The sequence below is a fragment of the Physeter macrocephalus genome, chromosome 9 (assembly GCF_002837175.3).
Source record: "Physeter macrocephalus isolate SW-GA chromosome 9, ASM283717v5, whole genome shotgun sequence".
NCBI classification, from domain to species: domain Eukaryota; kingdom Metazoa; phylum Chordata; class Mammalia; order Artiodactyla; family Physeteridae; genus Physeter; species Physeter macrocephalus.
This window is the reverse complement of record NC_041222.1, coordinates 48,201,512-48,219,122: the sequence shown is the minus strand read 5'-3', so window position 1 is coordinate 48,219,122 and position 17,611 is coordinate 48,201,512. Positions and strand designations below refer to the sequence as shown.

At 40.0% G+C, this 17,611-nt stretch overlaps 1 protein-coding gene across 7 annotated transcripts in view; it reads left to right on the top strand.

The window, feature by feature from the left end:
* PLGRKT (plasminogen receptor with a C-terminal lysine) overlaps positions 1 to 11,414 on the top strand; it is a 51,628-nt gene extending 40,214 nt beyond the window's left edge. For all 7 annotated transcript variants that reach the window (XM_028493958.2, XM_028493956.2, XM_055087206.1 and 4 more), the window contains 3 exons: positions 6,407 to 6,537; positions 7,110 to 7,219; positions 11,008 to 11,414. In XM_028493958.2, the coding sequence (XP_028349759.1) occupies positions 6,407 to 6,537; positions 7,110 to 7,219; positions 11,008 to 11,129 (363 nt within the window). In that variant the 3' untranslated portion in view covers positions 11,130 to 11,414. The remainder of the gene's footprint in view (positions 1 to 6,406; positions 6,538 to 7,109; positions 7,220 to 11,007) is intronic.
* Positions 11,415 to 17,611: the final 6,197 nt, after the last annotated feature.

Here is a 17,611-nt window from a genome sequence, read left to right as displayed (position 1 = left end):
AATAGCAGCTAACTTTTACTGAATCTTTATTAAAGCTCTGCTCTAAGACCTTAACATGTATTTGCTCATTTAATCCTTACAACAACCCTTTAAGGTAGGCATTGTCATTTGCCCCATTTTACAGATGAGAAAACTGAGGCACAGAGAGATGCAAGAACTTTCCAGAAGCTACACAGCTTGCAAGTGGTGGAGCCAGGCTTCAATTTCAGGCAGTCTGGCTCCAGTGTCCATAGTATTAACTTCTGGGCCACAGTGCTTTTTTGTTAATAGATCTATACCACAGGCTAGACATATAAGGATAACATGGGGCCATTGCAGTACCCAAAGTCTAAGGTGATAGGGATTTGGATTTCAGGGGAGGCAGCAAGAATGGAGAAAAGGGGAGATTTCAGAGGAAAAGCAGGTGGTAGAATTTCTGGACTAACTAGATACGTGGGGGGTTAAGAAAAAGAGTGAGTTGAAGATGGAAACCAAAGTTTTCATTCCTCTGGGAGAATCATGGAGCCTCTGAGGAGTACAAGGAGCTGGCAGGGGGGCTGGTCTGGAGGAACTAACAGTGACAGTGCAGGGAGTGCTGAATTCAGTGTAGTACCAGGAACACAAGTCAGTCAACTGCAGCTGGCAGCATTGCTCACTGAGTTGATGGGGCTCCGGATAGAGATATGGGCATCTTCAGCAAAGAGAAACTCTAAGTCAGGAAAACAGGTGAACTGTCCTAGAAAGAGAGAGGGAAGATAGTGAAGGAAAAAGGCTCTAAGTCTAGGTAACCATTGGGACAGGAGGCAAGAGGAGAAAGCAAGACAGAGGGGCTAACACATTCCAATGCCTGCAGTGCAAAACTCCCCTGTCAAATATGCCATCTTCTTTAGGAGAGCATCCCTGTAAGTTAACTATGTTGCTCCCAGAGATAGAGAAATTGGAGTCAAGACATTTAGGGGGCTTGTGCACAATCACATAGCAAGTTAGTGACAGAACTAGAATTTGAACCCAGTCCAAGTGACTCCAATGTCCGTCTCTTTGTATGAGCAAAAAGCTGTGGAAAGATGAATGTGCCTAGTCTGGGTGAGGATTGCTGGCTGTGGTCTAGGGGAAGACTGGCAGGACATGAAGCCCAAGAGGTAAATTGGAATAGGATTTTTAAAGGCCATGTCATGTCTAGGAATTAAAGAACCAGTAAAATTTTTTAAGCAGGAAAGTAACATGAGATTGCTTTTGAAATAGGAATAGAAATGTAAATAAATATAGAGAGAGCCATATAAAAAATGGATTGGAGGGAGAAGAAACTAGGATAGAGACAGATTGGTGGTAATATAGTGCTTTTGTTGATGGGTAATGATGCTGGAGCAGGAACAGCAGGAAGAAGGCTGGATTTAAGAGGTATGCAGAGACATTTAGGTAAGACTTGGCTCTCTATCTCCCCGTGGAGATGCTCAGAAGACAGTTGGAAACACAATCTACCACTGAAAAGAGCTCCAGGGTAGAGACTTAGAATTCAGACGTCATCAGCAAGAAGTGGTAGTTGGATCGTGGAAAGTGATAATATCACCAGGAGCTGAGAAGACCAAGAGGAGATGGATGAGAAAAAAATTCTAGGGGAAAGTAAACAAATAGAGGATTTGAAGGATCTTCTCTGGAAAAAGTTCTAGTACCTCTATGTTTTTAGGAGTTGCCTTTACCCTTTGTATTTCATTTATGGAAGGGGAGCAGGTCTTGACTTCTTGACTTTTCAGAACTTCCTTAGCTTCCTGTTCTGCCCTCACCTTGAGCACAGACACTAGTTTCCTTATAGAGCCACAGGCTGGCCTTGTTCTCTCCCAGGGCCCTTGGCCTGAGCCCCAAACCCACACTTGCGCAACAGCATAGGAGAGGCCACATCTCAAGAAATGTTTAGAAATCAAGTCTGCAGGCCATGGTCATTATTTGGATGTGGTGGTTGCCCCCAGTTCTCTGAGGAATTAGATATGACAATGAGGAGGAGGACACAGGGGCCTTAGGAGGCTCACATTCAGAGAGTGCTGGTCACTGAAATCACTACAGGGATGGGGGCATAAAATCAGAGACAGTGTGTAGAGAGGCTCTTTTAAGGGGAATTAAACAGAGTAATTCAGGTCAACCTGTACCCCGGTAAATTTAGAGCTCATTACGCAGTGTCTTTTTAAAATTCTTGTATTAATTATAATAGAAGGCCAAAGGCTTTTCAGATGGTAACAACATACCCTGCCTGCTTTACTCCCATTTTCCACACTGACTTGATTATTGCCTGTGTACTGAGAGTAAACTGCAAGGTTGGGCCTTGGAACAGGCAGGCCTGGGTTTGAATCCTAGATCTGCCATTTGATAACTGAGGCCACAGGGAAAATCAATCGAACTCTGATCCTCACTTTCCTCAACTGTAAACTGAGTCAATACATCCTCTGCTCAGCTTCCATTCCATCCAACTCCCTTATGGCGTGCCTGCCAGTACAAAAGAGGCTGGAAAGCCAGAGGCAGAGTTCTCAGACTCTTGCAGCTGGGTTTCACATCTGACATGGTTCTGCCATCTAGGCACACCTGAAGGAAACCTGGGAAGTGGACATGGGCAGTATAAAGCTTCTAGAAGATGTTGGATCTTCTTGTAATCACTGTAGTGGAGCTGACTGACATTTGGGAATGTGGAGGTGGAATTTCAGTATTTGGTTCTGAGCATCTATGACAGAAGGCAGTAGCTGTGGGGTTCCCCTAAGAGAGTCCCCTGTTCTGGCTGAGCATTTCTCCCTGCTGTGTTATTCCTGATAGTATAGAACACAAACTAACTTCCACGGCTCCCCTAGAAATTCTTAACCTGCCAAATACCTTGCAATAATTCCCATTCTGTTTAAATTACTAATTGGAGTGGATTCCATTATCTTCAATTCATAGACCAGCCTCACAGGGTTTTGCAGGAAAGTCAATATATGTAAATTAAGTACAGTGCTTAGCACCTGGTGAGCCACATTATTATTCCTATCAGTGTATCTATATATAGCTGCCACAATAAAGTAGAAGTAAGCATCTTACAATATCTTAAGGATTTTCTAATTTTATTTTTGAAGCATATTTTGTTTCTAAGATTTTTTGTTCTAAGTATTATAGAATAGAGGTCTTAGTTTTGTGCACAGCTAGGATTGACATAGAGGAACATTAATTATCAAAGTAAGAAATATGTACTCTTTAAAATGAGGAAATCCAGGATAAAAGAAAATATGCTTATTATTGTTTTTTACTTAAGTTCTGGAATTGTCTTCAACTTCAGTTAATAGCATTTATAATGTACCAGACACTGTTAGCAGCTATGTCTTTAAAGAATTTTAGATAACGGATGAGAACGTCATTGATCTTTCACTCTTTCCCAGGCTCTACTCATCTTGTCAGCATCTTCTGATCTTGCTGGAGAAAGTCCATATATTTTAGAATCCATAAGTAATATAAAGGGCTTTTGCCAAACTGGAATTCTTAGTTTTTACATAGGGTGACCTTATTGTTTACAAACATCTGAGAGTGGATTTTTTTTTTTTTTTTTTGGCGGTACGCGGGCCTCTCACTGTTGCGACCTCTCCTGTTGCGACCTCTCCTGTTGCGGAGCACAGGCTCTGGATGAGCAGGCTCAGTGGCCATGGCTCATGGGCCCAGCAGCTCCGCGGCATGCGGGATCTTCCCGGACCGGGGCACGAACCCGTGTCCCCTGCATCGGCAGGCAGACTCTCAACCACTGTGCTACCAGGGAAGCCCCTATGATGATTTTTTAAATTAATTCATTTATTATTTACTTTTGGCTGCGTTGGGTCTTTGCTGCTGCGCGCGGGCTTTCTCTAGTTGCAGCGAGTGGGGGCTACCCTTGGTTGCGGTACGTGGGCTTCGCATTGCAGTGGCTTCCCTTGTTGCAGAGCACGGGCTCTAGGTGTGTGGGCTTCAGGCTTTAGGCGCTCAGGCTTCAGTAGTTGTGGCACGCGGGCTCAGTTGTGGCTCGCAGGCTCTAGAGCGCAGGCTCAGTAGTTGTGGCACACGGGCTTAGTTGCTCTGCGGCATGTGGAATCTTCCCGGACCTGGGATCGAACCCATGTCTCCTGCATTGGCAGGCGGATTCTTAACCACTGCGCCACCAGGAAAGTCCCTGAACAATAATTTTTAATAAGCTAGCTCCCTTTTATTATATTCTCTTTAAAATTAATTGTGGCTCTGTAATTGTTAAACTAGTACCAGCTAAGCCTGTAAAATCATCTTAGTCTGAAGTCATAATGAGGAACATTTTAATTTCAAATTGTCCTATAAAGCAGTATCAAAAGTAACAGAGATAGGAAAATAATTATTATAAAAAAGTGTAAAATTCTTTTGAAATAGGATAAAGAATTTTATATTTATGATTTGGGTTAAAGACTGTTACAGAAACTTACTGTACATGTTCTCTTTTGCTCTTGTTACTAGTGTCAATATTTGGGGAAGAAGGGTGAAAATGAATGTACATTAGTTAAATAATGCCTATTACTGGTAAATTAATAATTACATTAATGTAATTATCCCTTTATGGCTATTGAAAAAGTTTGGTGATAAAATTTATTAATTAATTTGAATTTTAAAATGTATTTGGACCTAGACCTGTGACTTTAAACACAATTTTTATAAAGTATGTGGTAATTAATAAAGTTTTAATTGATAATTAGCATTATAGCTCAATGAGGTCCTCCTTCATCAGGACTTTTTGCCCATGAAAGAGAGGGTCTGCATGGATTTTTTTTCAACTCTAGATTTAGTTTATTGCAGATATACAGTCTTGCTGATTTTCACAATTTCTCTATGATATATGGAGATGATTGCTTCTATTCTTATTGGTAGAGAGTAGAGACCTAGAATATAAGATTTGTTTATAACCATTTAAAAAAATAAACTTAAATTTTAGAATAGTTTCAGATTTATAGATAAGTAAAGTTAGGGTATTCAGAGTTTCTGAATGAATATCCTTAGTTTTTATCCAAGTGTCTATTATTGGGTTCCTGGGCCCTAGGCTTTGGTGACTCTCTGGTAAGCCACATGCTTTCAATTATCAGCTACCTTCTATGACCCTCTCCATGTTGACCTGGGAACCTTGCAGACTTTATCCACAACCCTTGGCAGCTGAGGGAGACTGGGGTGGCCTCTCTCAGGCCTTCTATAAGCCTAGATCTGCTCTGCAACCATTTCTGCTTTACTTTAGATGCCCCTTCCCAGAATTCTCGACAGGAGGCAGAACTACAAGTGCTCTCTGTCTGAGGATTCTCAAACTCGAAATCCATCACATCCCCTGGGTCTTCAACCCCCACGAGGAGTCACGGAGCCAAGCCCCATCTTTTTTCATAAAATCTCATTCTCCTCTTCCAGCCCCTTCCCACAGGAGAAAGAAGGCATGGAAGGAAAACTGAGTCACATTATTACTCATTCCTCTCACCCTATGGTTTATATGCTTGCTATCCTCTAGGCTTTGCTAATGATACACAGTGCCAAGATTTGAGAATTTAAAAAGAGCTCTTTTCTCTCTCAAGAATCTAACTCTTTCAAAATAATGGGCTTGGGCTTTCAGACTGTTGCTTCTCCTATGTATTTTCTAAAAATCCATTCAGAAATTCGGTCTCCTGTGTTCTGGGCTGTATCTGCTTTCTGTTCTAAGGCAGTGAAAGGCACTGACTGAAGTGGTGAAGGACTTGAGGCAACAAGAAAAATGTGGCAAAGAAAAATCTCTATTGATATCTCAAAATAATACCCCTCTACCATCATATTATGATGCAATATAGGTAAGTTAATCATGAAATTAAATCAATCACTGGAGTCTGGTTAATAAAAATTTATAAAAGGCTTCAAATCAAAATGGTTTCTTTTTTTTTGTGGTACGTGGGCCTCTCACTGTTGTGGCCTCTCCCATTGCGGAGCACAGGCTCCGGACGCGCAGGCTCAGCGGCCATGGCTCATGGGCCCAGTCGCTCCGCGGCATGTGGGATCTTCCCGGACCGAGGCACGAACCCGTGTCCCCTGCATCGGCAGGCGGACTCTCAACCAGTGCGCCACCAGCGAAGCCCAATGTGTTTCTGTATTTAAAGGCACATCGATATTTTTCTCACATTTCATATAGTAAGCTGAACATATATTTTGGGCTTGGATAAACGTTCCAGACTACATGCATACAAGAGCTGAAGAAGAATATCATACTTATTCCATATATATTCCAGATTTCACTGCCAAGATTACAGTTGGAGATAGCAGTCCAGAGGGACTTTAGTCAAAGTCTCTTGAGATTAAAAAAAGAAAAAAACATGAATTAAAGCTATTAAAGAAAGAAAATCCACTAGAAACACAAATTATTAACTCTGTGCTCAGATTCAAAAGATGAATAACCACACTTTGTCTTTTGTTTTGTCCTCAGCTGGAAAGGCAGCTAATGATGCAGAATGAAATGAGAGAAAGACAAATGGCTATGCAGATTGCTTGGTCTCGGGAATTCCTCAAATATTTTGGAACTTTTTTTGGCATTGCAGCCGTCTCTTTAACAGCTGGGTATACTTGCTATTTACTTTAAAATTTTCTTCTACTTCTTTTTGTCTCTGCCATGATCATATTATTAAGTTGGCCAAGATAGGACTTTGATCCAAATAGTACACGTATAGGCAAACAAAGTAACCCTGATAGCTTAGTCCTTGGGGGTAACTCTGTAGAACCAGGACAGTAATAGTTAATTCTTCCTTTAGTTTCTTAGATTTCTTCTGTACTTTTCTCCATTTTATAAGTAAGAGAGAGGACTGACTTTGCACCAAGACAGAAGGAAGTCTCTACAAATTCATCTCCACAGTCCCTAAGGGATAGATATCAATACTTAAATATTTTTAAAATGAGTAATCTGAGCCTCAACATCAAATAAAGATGAACAAATCATAGACCCTACCCAAGAACTGCAGTATCTGCTGAGGGATTATGGGTAAGCAAATCCTATATCCATAGAAGAATTAAGTAACTTCTGAAATGGAAGATATTCTTCCCAAAAGCGGATAACTTTTTTCCTTTCATCAAGTACAGAGATATTTATTGACAGGTTATTCCTTGATATTCATTCTTTTTTGTTCTTGAATCAGAGCAATTAAAAAGAAGAAGCCTGCCTTCCTCTTCCCTATCGTTCCATTAGGATTTGTCCTTACCTACCAGTATGACATGGGCTACGGGACCCTTATACAAAGAATGAAAGGTAAGTCTTTGATAAACCAGAGTCTCAACTTCTGATTCATTTTCTGGTTCCAGGATCCACTCCTCATACCCCCTTGACTTATGAAAATTCTGACAAGACTCTCCCTGAGCTACCGATGACCGATATTTCTGCCCCCCTCACATAGTGGTATGCTGGAGTCACCTCATACCAGCTCACAAGAACCAACTGTCAAATGTTCAGGAATTTTGTAAGCTGGTTGTTAAATACAGTCATTATTAAAAATTAAATTATATAAACTAACACAACATTGTAAATCAGCTATACTCCAATAAAATTTTTAAAAAAATTAAATTATATAAACTTACAGTTAAATAAATTACAGAAAATACATAATATTAAATTATATTAAAACAATAATAAATAATCAGAACTTAGTTTCTAATTATTTTACAAATATCTGTACTCTTAAGTTATGTATATCTACTGTATCTGTATGGTGGAAAGGCAGATACAATATATAGACACAATAAAATACAGATACAACTCTGACTTCAGTGACATCCCATTGGTATGTCAGCTTGAAGGTGGTCATGGTGGGAGTATTTACACCATGGAAATCTACAAATACCAAATCAAGGCTTGACTTACTATTTTGTTGATTGTCTAGATCAGGGGTTGACAAACTATGGTCTGTAGGCTGGCCACCTATTTTTTTTGTTTTTTGTTTTTTGTGGTACGCGGGCCTCTCACTGCTGTGGCCTCTCCCGTTGCGGAGCACAGGCTCCGGACGCACAGGCTCAGCGGCCATGGCTCACGGGCCTAGCCGCTCCGCGGCATGTGGGATCTTCCCGGACCGGGGCACGAACCCATGTCCCCTGCATTGGCAGGCGGACTCTCAACCACTGTGCCACCAGGGAAGCCCCCACCTACTTTCGAAAATAAAGTTTTATTGGAACACAGACATACCCATTCATTTCTGCTTTTCCATTTCCATGACAGAGACGAGTCACTGCAACAGATATGCAAGTCCCCACAAGCCTAAAATATTTACTATCTGGCCCTTTAAGAAAGTCTGCCAACCCGTGGTCTAGACGTAGAAAATGATGAAGAAAATGTTAATAATGTATATTAGTCTTAAAAGTGCGTTGTGTCCATATGCATTATGTTGTGAATAGCATAAAAAAATTCAGGAAATGTCCTAATATTTAAAAACTGTTATCTGATTCAACAAAGTCCACAATATTCTCAAACAACTAAAGTTCCAACATATGTCACTGTTTCACTTTTGTCCTACTCATTAAAGTAAATGAAAACACCAACCATCATTCATGTTGAAATTATACTTTCTCATCAACTGCTTGGGCAAGCTATGGATAAAAGAGTTCAGCAAAAATCAATAAAAACATTCTTTGAGGATCAATTTGCTATATGGAATTTATGATAAAGGGTACTGTACATGTTATTATTATTTATAAATTGTACACTACATATATTTCATAGAAGTAAAATTTATAATAAACTTATGTACATTTGTTTTTGTTCTGGAAAGCTGGTTGTTAAATTTTCACCAGTACCATGCTGCTCTCACTGAACTCTGGCTTTTATTGCCCTAGAAAATAGCACTGCTGCCACAGATGCCATTCCTGTCCCAAGAAGACAGTTTCCCATTAGTCTAGGATATCCATGTCTTCCAAATTCCCACCATTACACACCTCTCATGAGGATCCCTATTTCCCTACTCCTCAAGCCTTCAACCCAGAGCATGCTGGAAACAGTGCTTTCCCAGGCCTTCATTTTTTTTTTTTTTTGCGGTACGCGGGCCTCTCACTGTTGTGGCTTCTCCCATTGCGGAGCACAGGCTCCGGACGCGCAGGCTCAGCGGCCATGGCTCACGGGCCCAGCCGCTCCGCGGCATGTGGGATCTTCCCGGACCGGGGCACGAACCCGTGTCTCCTGCATCGGCAGGCGGACTCTCAACCACTGCGCCACCAGGGGAGCCCCCACGCCTTCATTTTTGCCATCCTGTTCTCTCCTGGGCTATAGGCCCATCACTATCCCTGAGGCTCTGTGGGGACTGGTTTAGTATGGGAAAGGAGAAGGTGCAGGTACTGGGAGTAGGCAGTAGAACATTTCATTCACAGACTTAGGGAAATGGAGGGATTATATGTTCTTAAAAATTCCCATCTGAAAATAGAAGTACATTTTGCACACAGAAACTATGTTAAAATGTCCTTTGGGGTCAGACATTATTGGTATCATAATTCAGCTATATTGTGGGCTAAACAGTGTTTTGTTGATGGCCTAGAAATTTAGTTATAGCATATATTACTGTGGGAAAATGTATTCTGAGTTCTAAAACACTGATCTACAAATTAACTTTTGGAGTACAATTCCATTTTAAGCTGGAAACTAACTGTACAAAACTGATTTACTTATGTTAAAACTCATTTCAATAACCTGCTCAGGTTCATGTTACTCATCTGCTTAAGAATTCATTAGTCTGAGCTCAACTATGTCTCACTGTTTATAAGAACATTAGAGTTCTCAGTCCCTCATAAAAGTTAGTATGTACTATTAAGAAATCTCAACTCTATTATACAGCATTCACTTGAACGTATTACTAATGGAGAGCAAATTTATTTTCTAGGAATATTTTGATTGTATAATTGAGAAGTAATTTTATTACAGGTCCATCAGAGTCTATAGAATATAAAAATTTAACTTCCAAGGCATGTTTTGGAAATTTCCTGTTTAAAAAAAAAACAAAACTTTAGAATCCACCAGGAAATTTACCATATTAAAAAGTTTAGTTTATAATATATAGCCCTGTTAACTAGAGATGACCCCAAGATATATACTTCCTGTTTAACTGACTTTACTATCAGCCATTCTGTAAACACATACTAAGAATCTGCCATATGGAAGGCACTCTCCCATGGAAACATCTAGTCTGTCATCAATAGCCTGCCCAATTACATACAATTTTATAATGATTTTTACTTAGTATTTAAGACTGAGAAAAAAAAATTGTTTGCAGATTGTTGGAATGCTGTGATAATTTGCAAATTGTAGCCTGCCATGTTGGGTTTGGAGTATAAATTAATTGTGCGTTAAAAGAGGAATACTTCAAGAAAACAACTGCCTTTATTTCCAAGGTAAGTTTATGGAATGTCAACAACATATATTATAGTTTTTCAAAATTTCGCTAGTCTTCAACAGTAAAAGTTGGCAAATGTCACTCTGCCCAAGAAATTACTAGCTATTATTTAAGAGGAATTGTTTATAAAAATGTGTATATGTGTGTGTATGTATGTATATATGAACTAAAGAACATTTAATATTATTTGGGGTATTTATAAGTAGTTTCAAGTCAAAGATTAGCTTTCCTGAAAAATTAGAGTTTTTTAGTAAACTTTATTTTCTTCTCACGTCACTTATGATATAATAAGGGGCAACAAGAAGAACTATATGGGGTTTCACCACCCTAAACCCCTCCTAACACAACTAATAGTTATCATCCTGACTTTCCTTCAAGGAAAAAAAATATTACTTGGTATTCTTTCTCTTCTACATTTTAAAATGCTGTCTTCTGTCAAATAAAGTCTCTGGCAACTGATTTATCTCTTTATGAATCTTCAGAATTCATTATTGTGTTTCCTTTGGGAGGTCACTTCACCGGGGACAGTGGGTGAAATATTTAACTGTGAGATCTGGGGGCATGCCTCCACACAGTGTTACAGCATGTCAGTGGAACACAACAAGTAGGTCTTCTCACAAAATGCTAATGACCCTTTTGTCACCTTGCACATTTCTGTACTTTATTTAAGGTGAAGCCGAGAACATACTGGAAACAGAAAAGAGTAAGTTGCAGCTGCCAAAAGGAATGATCACTTTTGAAAACCTTGAAAAAGCAAGAAGGGAACAGAGTAAATTCTTCATAGACAAATGAAATCATGTTTACCCACCAAATCTCAAAATACAGAACTGTTGACTTGAATCATGGCCTTTACAATTTTTTAAATGCTTGAGATTTTGATATAATGGTTTTTATTTTAAAACAATAAAATTTAAGATGAACTTTGTTAAATTATTTTAAAATAAAATGTATAACATTCAACAAAAAATCATGGAGGTACTCTAAATAACTTTCAGATTTCCTCTATATGTGTGTATATCACAAACATCTAAATGTAAAATTAATAAACTATATTATTTTGAATTTCTGGAAGCAAAAGTTCTGTGGTTCTCATTTCTCTGTTGCACACACTTGCCCCATCACATTAATCTCCCACAGATACTGCTTTTATTTGGATTTCTCAGTTGTGTCCTGTCTCCACATGATAGAAAACAACTAATATTAATGATTAACATGTATATTGCACTTGCTATGGCCATTATCTGATTGTTTTGCACATATTCTTGTAATTATCCCAACAATCCCATGAGGCAGGCATCATTTTTTTAAAATAAATTTAGTTTTGGCTGCGTTGGGTCTTCATTGCTGTGCACTGCCGCCAGCCGCGGCGGGTCCTCAAAGTGCAACAACAATCGACGAGAGGGTGTAGGGAACGGAAAGCACCAAGGTATGGGATCAGAAGGGCACAGACGCTTTTTTTTTTTTTTTTTTTTTTGTTTTTTTTTTGTTTTTTTTTGTGGTACGCGGGCCTTCCTCTGTTGTGGCCTCTCCCGTTGCGACATGATAGAAAACAACTAATATTAATGATTAACATGTATATTGCACTTGCTATGGCCATTATCTGATTGTTTTGCACATATTCTTGTAATTATCCCAACAATCCCATGAGGCAGGCATCATTTTTTTAAAATAAATTTAGTTTTGGCTGCGTTGGGTCTTCATTGCTGTGCACTGCCGCCAGCCGCGGCGGGTCCTCAAAGTGCAACAACAATCGACGAGAGGGTGTAGGGAACGGAAAGCACCAAGGTATGGGATCAGAAGGGCACAGACAACTGATGGTTGCAAGGCAAATTTATTAACAAAGCATAGTCATATATATATATACCCCTAAAGCAGGGACTTTGCATAGTCATTGTGCCCTAAAGCAGAAACTTTGTATAAACATTGTTCTATAGAACTGGTTTTTCGTCTCGGCTCAGTCGACACCATATCTGCATCAGCGGGTTTATTGCTTGTTCCACAAAGGCACCAACTTCCCCTCCAGGGTTGCTTTTCCTAGCTTTAGGGAACAACCAGGGACTCTCAGTATCTGAGCAGGTCCCTGGAGCGATCTGGCCAAAGGCCCGGGCGTCAGTAGTTGTGGCATGTGGGCTCAGTAGTTTTGGCTGGTGGGCTCTAGAGTGCAGGCTCAGTAGTTGTGGTGCACGGGCTTAGTTGCTCTACGGCATGTGGGATCTTCCCGGACCCGTGACCCCTGCATTGGCGGATTCTTAATCACTGCACCACCAGGGAAGCCCCCATCATTTTTACAGATGTGGAAACTGTGGCATAAAGAGATTGACTTGCTTGCCTAAGGTCATACACAGACAGAACTGGGACATAACCCTAAATGGTTTGGCTCCAGTGTCTATACTCTAAAAGGTCTTGAAAAAGTTATGCCTTAATGCATTCTTGACATGCAAAGACAATTGTGAAAGACAAAAGGTAAAAACATTCAAATAATGACTCGGCACAGTTTCTAGAGAGGTGAGAAGGAGGGGAAGGTTGATCAGGATGTCCACCTTTTTATTTCCACTCACCAGGAAACCTATACTCATAAAATAATCCTATTTATATCCATTCCTACAGTTGCAAACCCTACATACACTAATTCCAAAGATATTTATTAATACCTGCTATGTGTCAGCCACTGTTGTAGGCACTGGGGCTACATGAGTGAATGTATACACAAGGTTGCTATATCCTAGGCAGAGAAATATGTTCTAGTGAGGACTGGGAGAGCTGGGGAGAGAACAAATAAACATGAAGATAAACAAGTTCATTTCTGATGGAGACAAATGCAAACAGGATAATAAAAGAATGATTAGAAGAATATTGGGGGAGGCTACTTTAGATCTGGGACAGTAGGGACTGCCTCTCTGCAGAGGTGACATTTGAGCTAAGACTTGAATGAGGCAGTACTGTGAAGAGGATATATGGGGACAGGGAAGGGATCTCTAGGCAAAGGGAAGAGCCACAGGAAAAGCTCTGAGACTTGGCATGGCCAGAGAATAGAAAGAAGGCCAGAGAGAATAGTGGAAGATGAAATCTGAAGGGGGGAAACAATTATGAATATAATGGCCACTACCCTCAAACATAGCAAGATACAGTTTTGAAACAATTAAAGCTGTAGAGAACTTGGGCCAGATCTTGAAGGATCCACGAATTTCTCCAAGAAGATAAGGAAGTGAAGAGGAAGGGCATCTTGGGCAGAAGAAGACTGATTAAAGGCACGTCCATGTGTGCCAAGTCTGGGGATCGGCTGCTGGTTGTTCAGTTTGCCTGGAGCAAGAGGTTCCTTACATGGGGTACTTTTTAAGAAGTGAGCCTGGAGCCACAGCTCAGCTCCTGATGGATCTTGGGTGTAACACTCTATAGTTTGCACTCTATCTTCAGGGTGATGGGCATGAAAGAATATGAACTGGGATTGGGATTAGTCAGTTGCAGGGGGAAGATCCCAGCTCCCAATCAATTGCTGCAATGGTCCACCTGAGCATTCACCAGGGCCCAAATCTGGCTAAGGCATGGCTTTGGGGATGGATTCAGGAAAATGAAAAGGAATAATAACAGGACTAGGAAACCAGTTTGAGGTTTTAGAGGGAGAAGGTGATTTCCTTTCATTTAATCCACATGGATTACCTGGGGCCCCTGGAGAACATGGGAAAGAAGTGATTGGGAGGCATACTGGTAGTCTACTGGATATCTAATGTCTAGCATTGGTTTGTAGACCATGTCAGAATCTGGAATTGTAAGTCTTTCTTTCCCCTTAAATTCAATCATGCTGTCCAAATATTCCTGACATAGTCTAGCCAGGGCTTACCAAGAGTGGGTTTGAGTCCCCTGCAAGGGTTGACTGGCTAAATAACTTACATGGGATTTGTGTTGCTGTGAAACATATCCAGGTCCTGATCCCCCTCTGAACCACCAGGCCATTCATTTGTCTTGGCTTCTTGGCATCGACCCTGAGTTAATTAATAATTGTTACTGAATAGAGCCTCTGCTAAACACACGCACATACTCACACTTTTGTTTGCTCCCAATTGTGTGGTGAGGCAAAAATCAAAGCAGAGCTATGAACTAATGGCTTTGCAACTCAACTATATTAAAATATATCCCAATTGTCTTTGGTATTACTGATTATCCAAAGCTTTCCCCCTAATTTATTATTTACAATATCGTTTAATTGAAAAGACAAACATTTATGCCCTGATTCTTGAGCTATTTCTTAGTCATTTATGTTAATTAATACTTGCATTAATAATAAGCCCTGATTAACAACTAGACATCTGACATTTCCAAATACTGAACCTGATAGGGTCTTTGTTCAGCTAGCTTATAACCACAAATTTTTGTGATATTACAAGAAGAATGAGGAAATTATTCTGAGAAAGTGTATAAGGAGAAGGATGAGAAACTACTGTCTGATTATGAGCAAAGATTTAGAGATTAAAATAATGGTAGCCTCATCCAATGTCTTTGTCAGTGATTAGGAACAAAGTTGGGAAAAATCTCATCTTCAGTCCATGTGGCTATCCATTTCTCCCCAAACATTGTTGGTTCAGCTAAAGCAACACAGAGACTCTTAGTGTATGCGGAGGTTGTCACAGTTTAAAGGAAATAAATACGGGTCCAGAAATTCTCTACAGCAGAATGACCCTTCTTGGAAATCACTTTACAATAGTAAATAATATCGTAATAGTAAAAATGCAATTTATGACATCACAGTACCTAAGTGTTTTGAATGTTTTAAATTCACATTTAAATGAGACAACTGGGGACTAAAATTACAAATAAATAAAGTTTATATGGTGTTCCACCCAATTCAGTTTGTGTTTGGGGGTAATGTTGAATGGTCCTTAATGGCGTAGTACTTAACTGTACTTTGTAAAGATTATAGCAGTGTCCCAAATCTACTCAAAACGGTTTTAATGACAAATACTGAAATTATTGTCAAGATGTTAAAGAGGGAGGGAAGACCTTTAGAAATGGTCTAGTCTAAGCCCCCATTTTTACTGTTGAGAAAATGGAGGCCCTTAGTGATTTACCTAAAGTTTCACATCTGGTAATGGTAGTTTGTACTAGAACTTTGGTGTCTGGTATCACTGGCAGGATTTTTTCCAATGCAACATGCTGTCTGACTCTAAGAGGACAATGACAAAGTCAAAATCAAAAATACTTTTAAAAAACTATCACATATGCTCAGTCTCAGAGCCTTAGAAGGTGTCCTAACGTGAGGTTAAAAGGGCACGAGTTAGAAGAGGATGGGGAGGAATCAGACTCAGATTGCAAAAATAATCTACAACAATGTAATGGGAATATGAGCAATATGAAATTGAAAACATTTTTATAGACTTCAACAATTTTAATATTCACATGTTCAAATGGGATATTCTAGAGACCCTTGCCAGAACCTATTCTGCTCCACTATTCTGGGAAAGGAACAAACTCTTACTGAGAAAATATATTTTTTTAATATTAATTTTTTTTCAGAAAATATTTTTAAATAAAGCCTGTAACTCAGGCGGTGTGGTTTCTCTTGGCCTTCGAGTGTGTCTGTTTTTCATGAGGGTTGGAAATGTTTCCTTAGGTTTGGCCTTGTGGATGCCTACAGGAGATTTCAGGAATACCCTGCATACTACCCACTGTCAATTTGTAGAGAGTTGTTTCTAACATTCAGGGCTAACTATTTAGCATCTCTGCTGATTTTTCTACAGTAACTTTGTGTCAGTCTTGGAGTTTATGAAGGTTGGAGCAGTACTTGGGCTACAGGTGCACCAGGAAGCCCAGAATGGCCAGGGGCAGAGAAGGGGAAGTGAGAAAGGCCTAGAAAATAAGAAGAGGACCAAGGAAGTGTAGTCTCATGAAGGAATAGAGCTGACTCAAATGCTTTTCACAGTAAACAGCTCAAGAATGGCTGCCAGGGTTCGGTTACTAGCTTGTTTGCGGGAGCTCAGCCCCCCAGGGACCAAAGTCACCCATAGGATCCCCTCACAGGGCGGTTTGTTTTGCTGTGCTAACTTGTTCCTCTGGCTACTTGGAAGACAGTAAGAAGTGTGCCTGGGGCCACACAAATTCATCATGACCACAGATAAAAGCAAATGGAAATCTGTACCCCACTGATAACGACTCAGTAGTATTGCTGAGTCTGAGGTTTGGATGACATTTTTGGTATACAATTTCTTAATCCACAAGTGTCACGGGGTTGAATGATGCAATGCTAACTTCAGTTTACCTGGTTTTTTTTGGAGGACTTCATCTATGGTCAGCGGCACTTCGTGGGTGTTTTCTGCCCTGCCTGGACATAAGGGACAGACAGACCCTGAACCCAAGTTGGTTTTGGCATTTCACTTGGTGTTAGGAGAACAGAGTTAAGAATGTGTCCAAATGAAGTTAAGTCCCATGGAAGACTGGCAATCAGACATCTATCATAGCTTGAAGGTTTCAAAAAACTGTAAGGACTCAGCTATTGAATGTATGTGGAAGTCAACAGACTAGAGCTATTGAATGTATGTGAAAGTCAACAGACTAGAGATATTAGTAGCCACTGAAATGTGATAAGCGAAGTCTGTGAAAAGCTGTCAGGATGTCAGGATAATATGGTTGGGCTTTGAGGAATATAAGTGACTATTTTTCCTTCTCTTCCCACCAGCCCCACACCATTAAAGTACTGCTGATGAAGATCTGACTTGAGTAGAAGGTAGCACCAACTCTATCCACCAAGGTGATTTTGTAAAAGAGAGAGAGACAGAGGCAGAGAGAGAGCTAGGAACCCAATATGGATTCTGAGATACTTGACAATTTTACATCTTCCTAAAATAACAGAGAGAAAAACTGGCCTCTGGAATGCTTTTCTTTTCATCTTCAAAGAACTAAAATTTTTGAAAAGAGTCCAACTAATGCTACCTATTTCAAACTAGCAATAATAAAAAGATACCTGGGGTTTGAATACAGTTTGTGCCTATGGATAGTTACTTCTCTGAATTCAATAGCCATGGAAAAAAACACAGGGTGCTGGACTGACCTTCCAGCCAGTTTCCTTTTCTGAACTGCAGACTTAGGACAAGCCCGCTATCTCTGAAACAGCCTGAAAGTCTAACCAGGCAGGCAAAGGAGGTTCTGTTCAGGTTCTGACTTTCGTAAGTTCTTTTCAGCACTTCAAGCAGAGACATCAATTTCCTACTAGAACAGGAGAATTTTAGGAAAAGGAAAAATTCCAACAGGCTCATGGATCATAGTTAAAAGGCATTCTGTTCTCC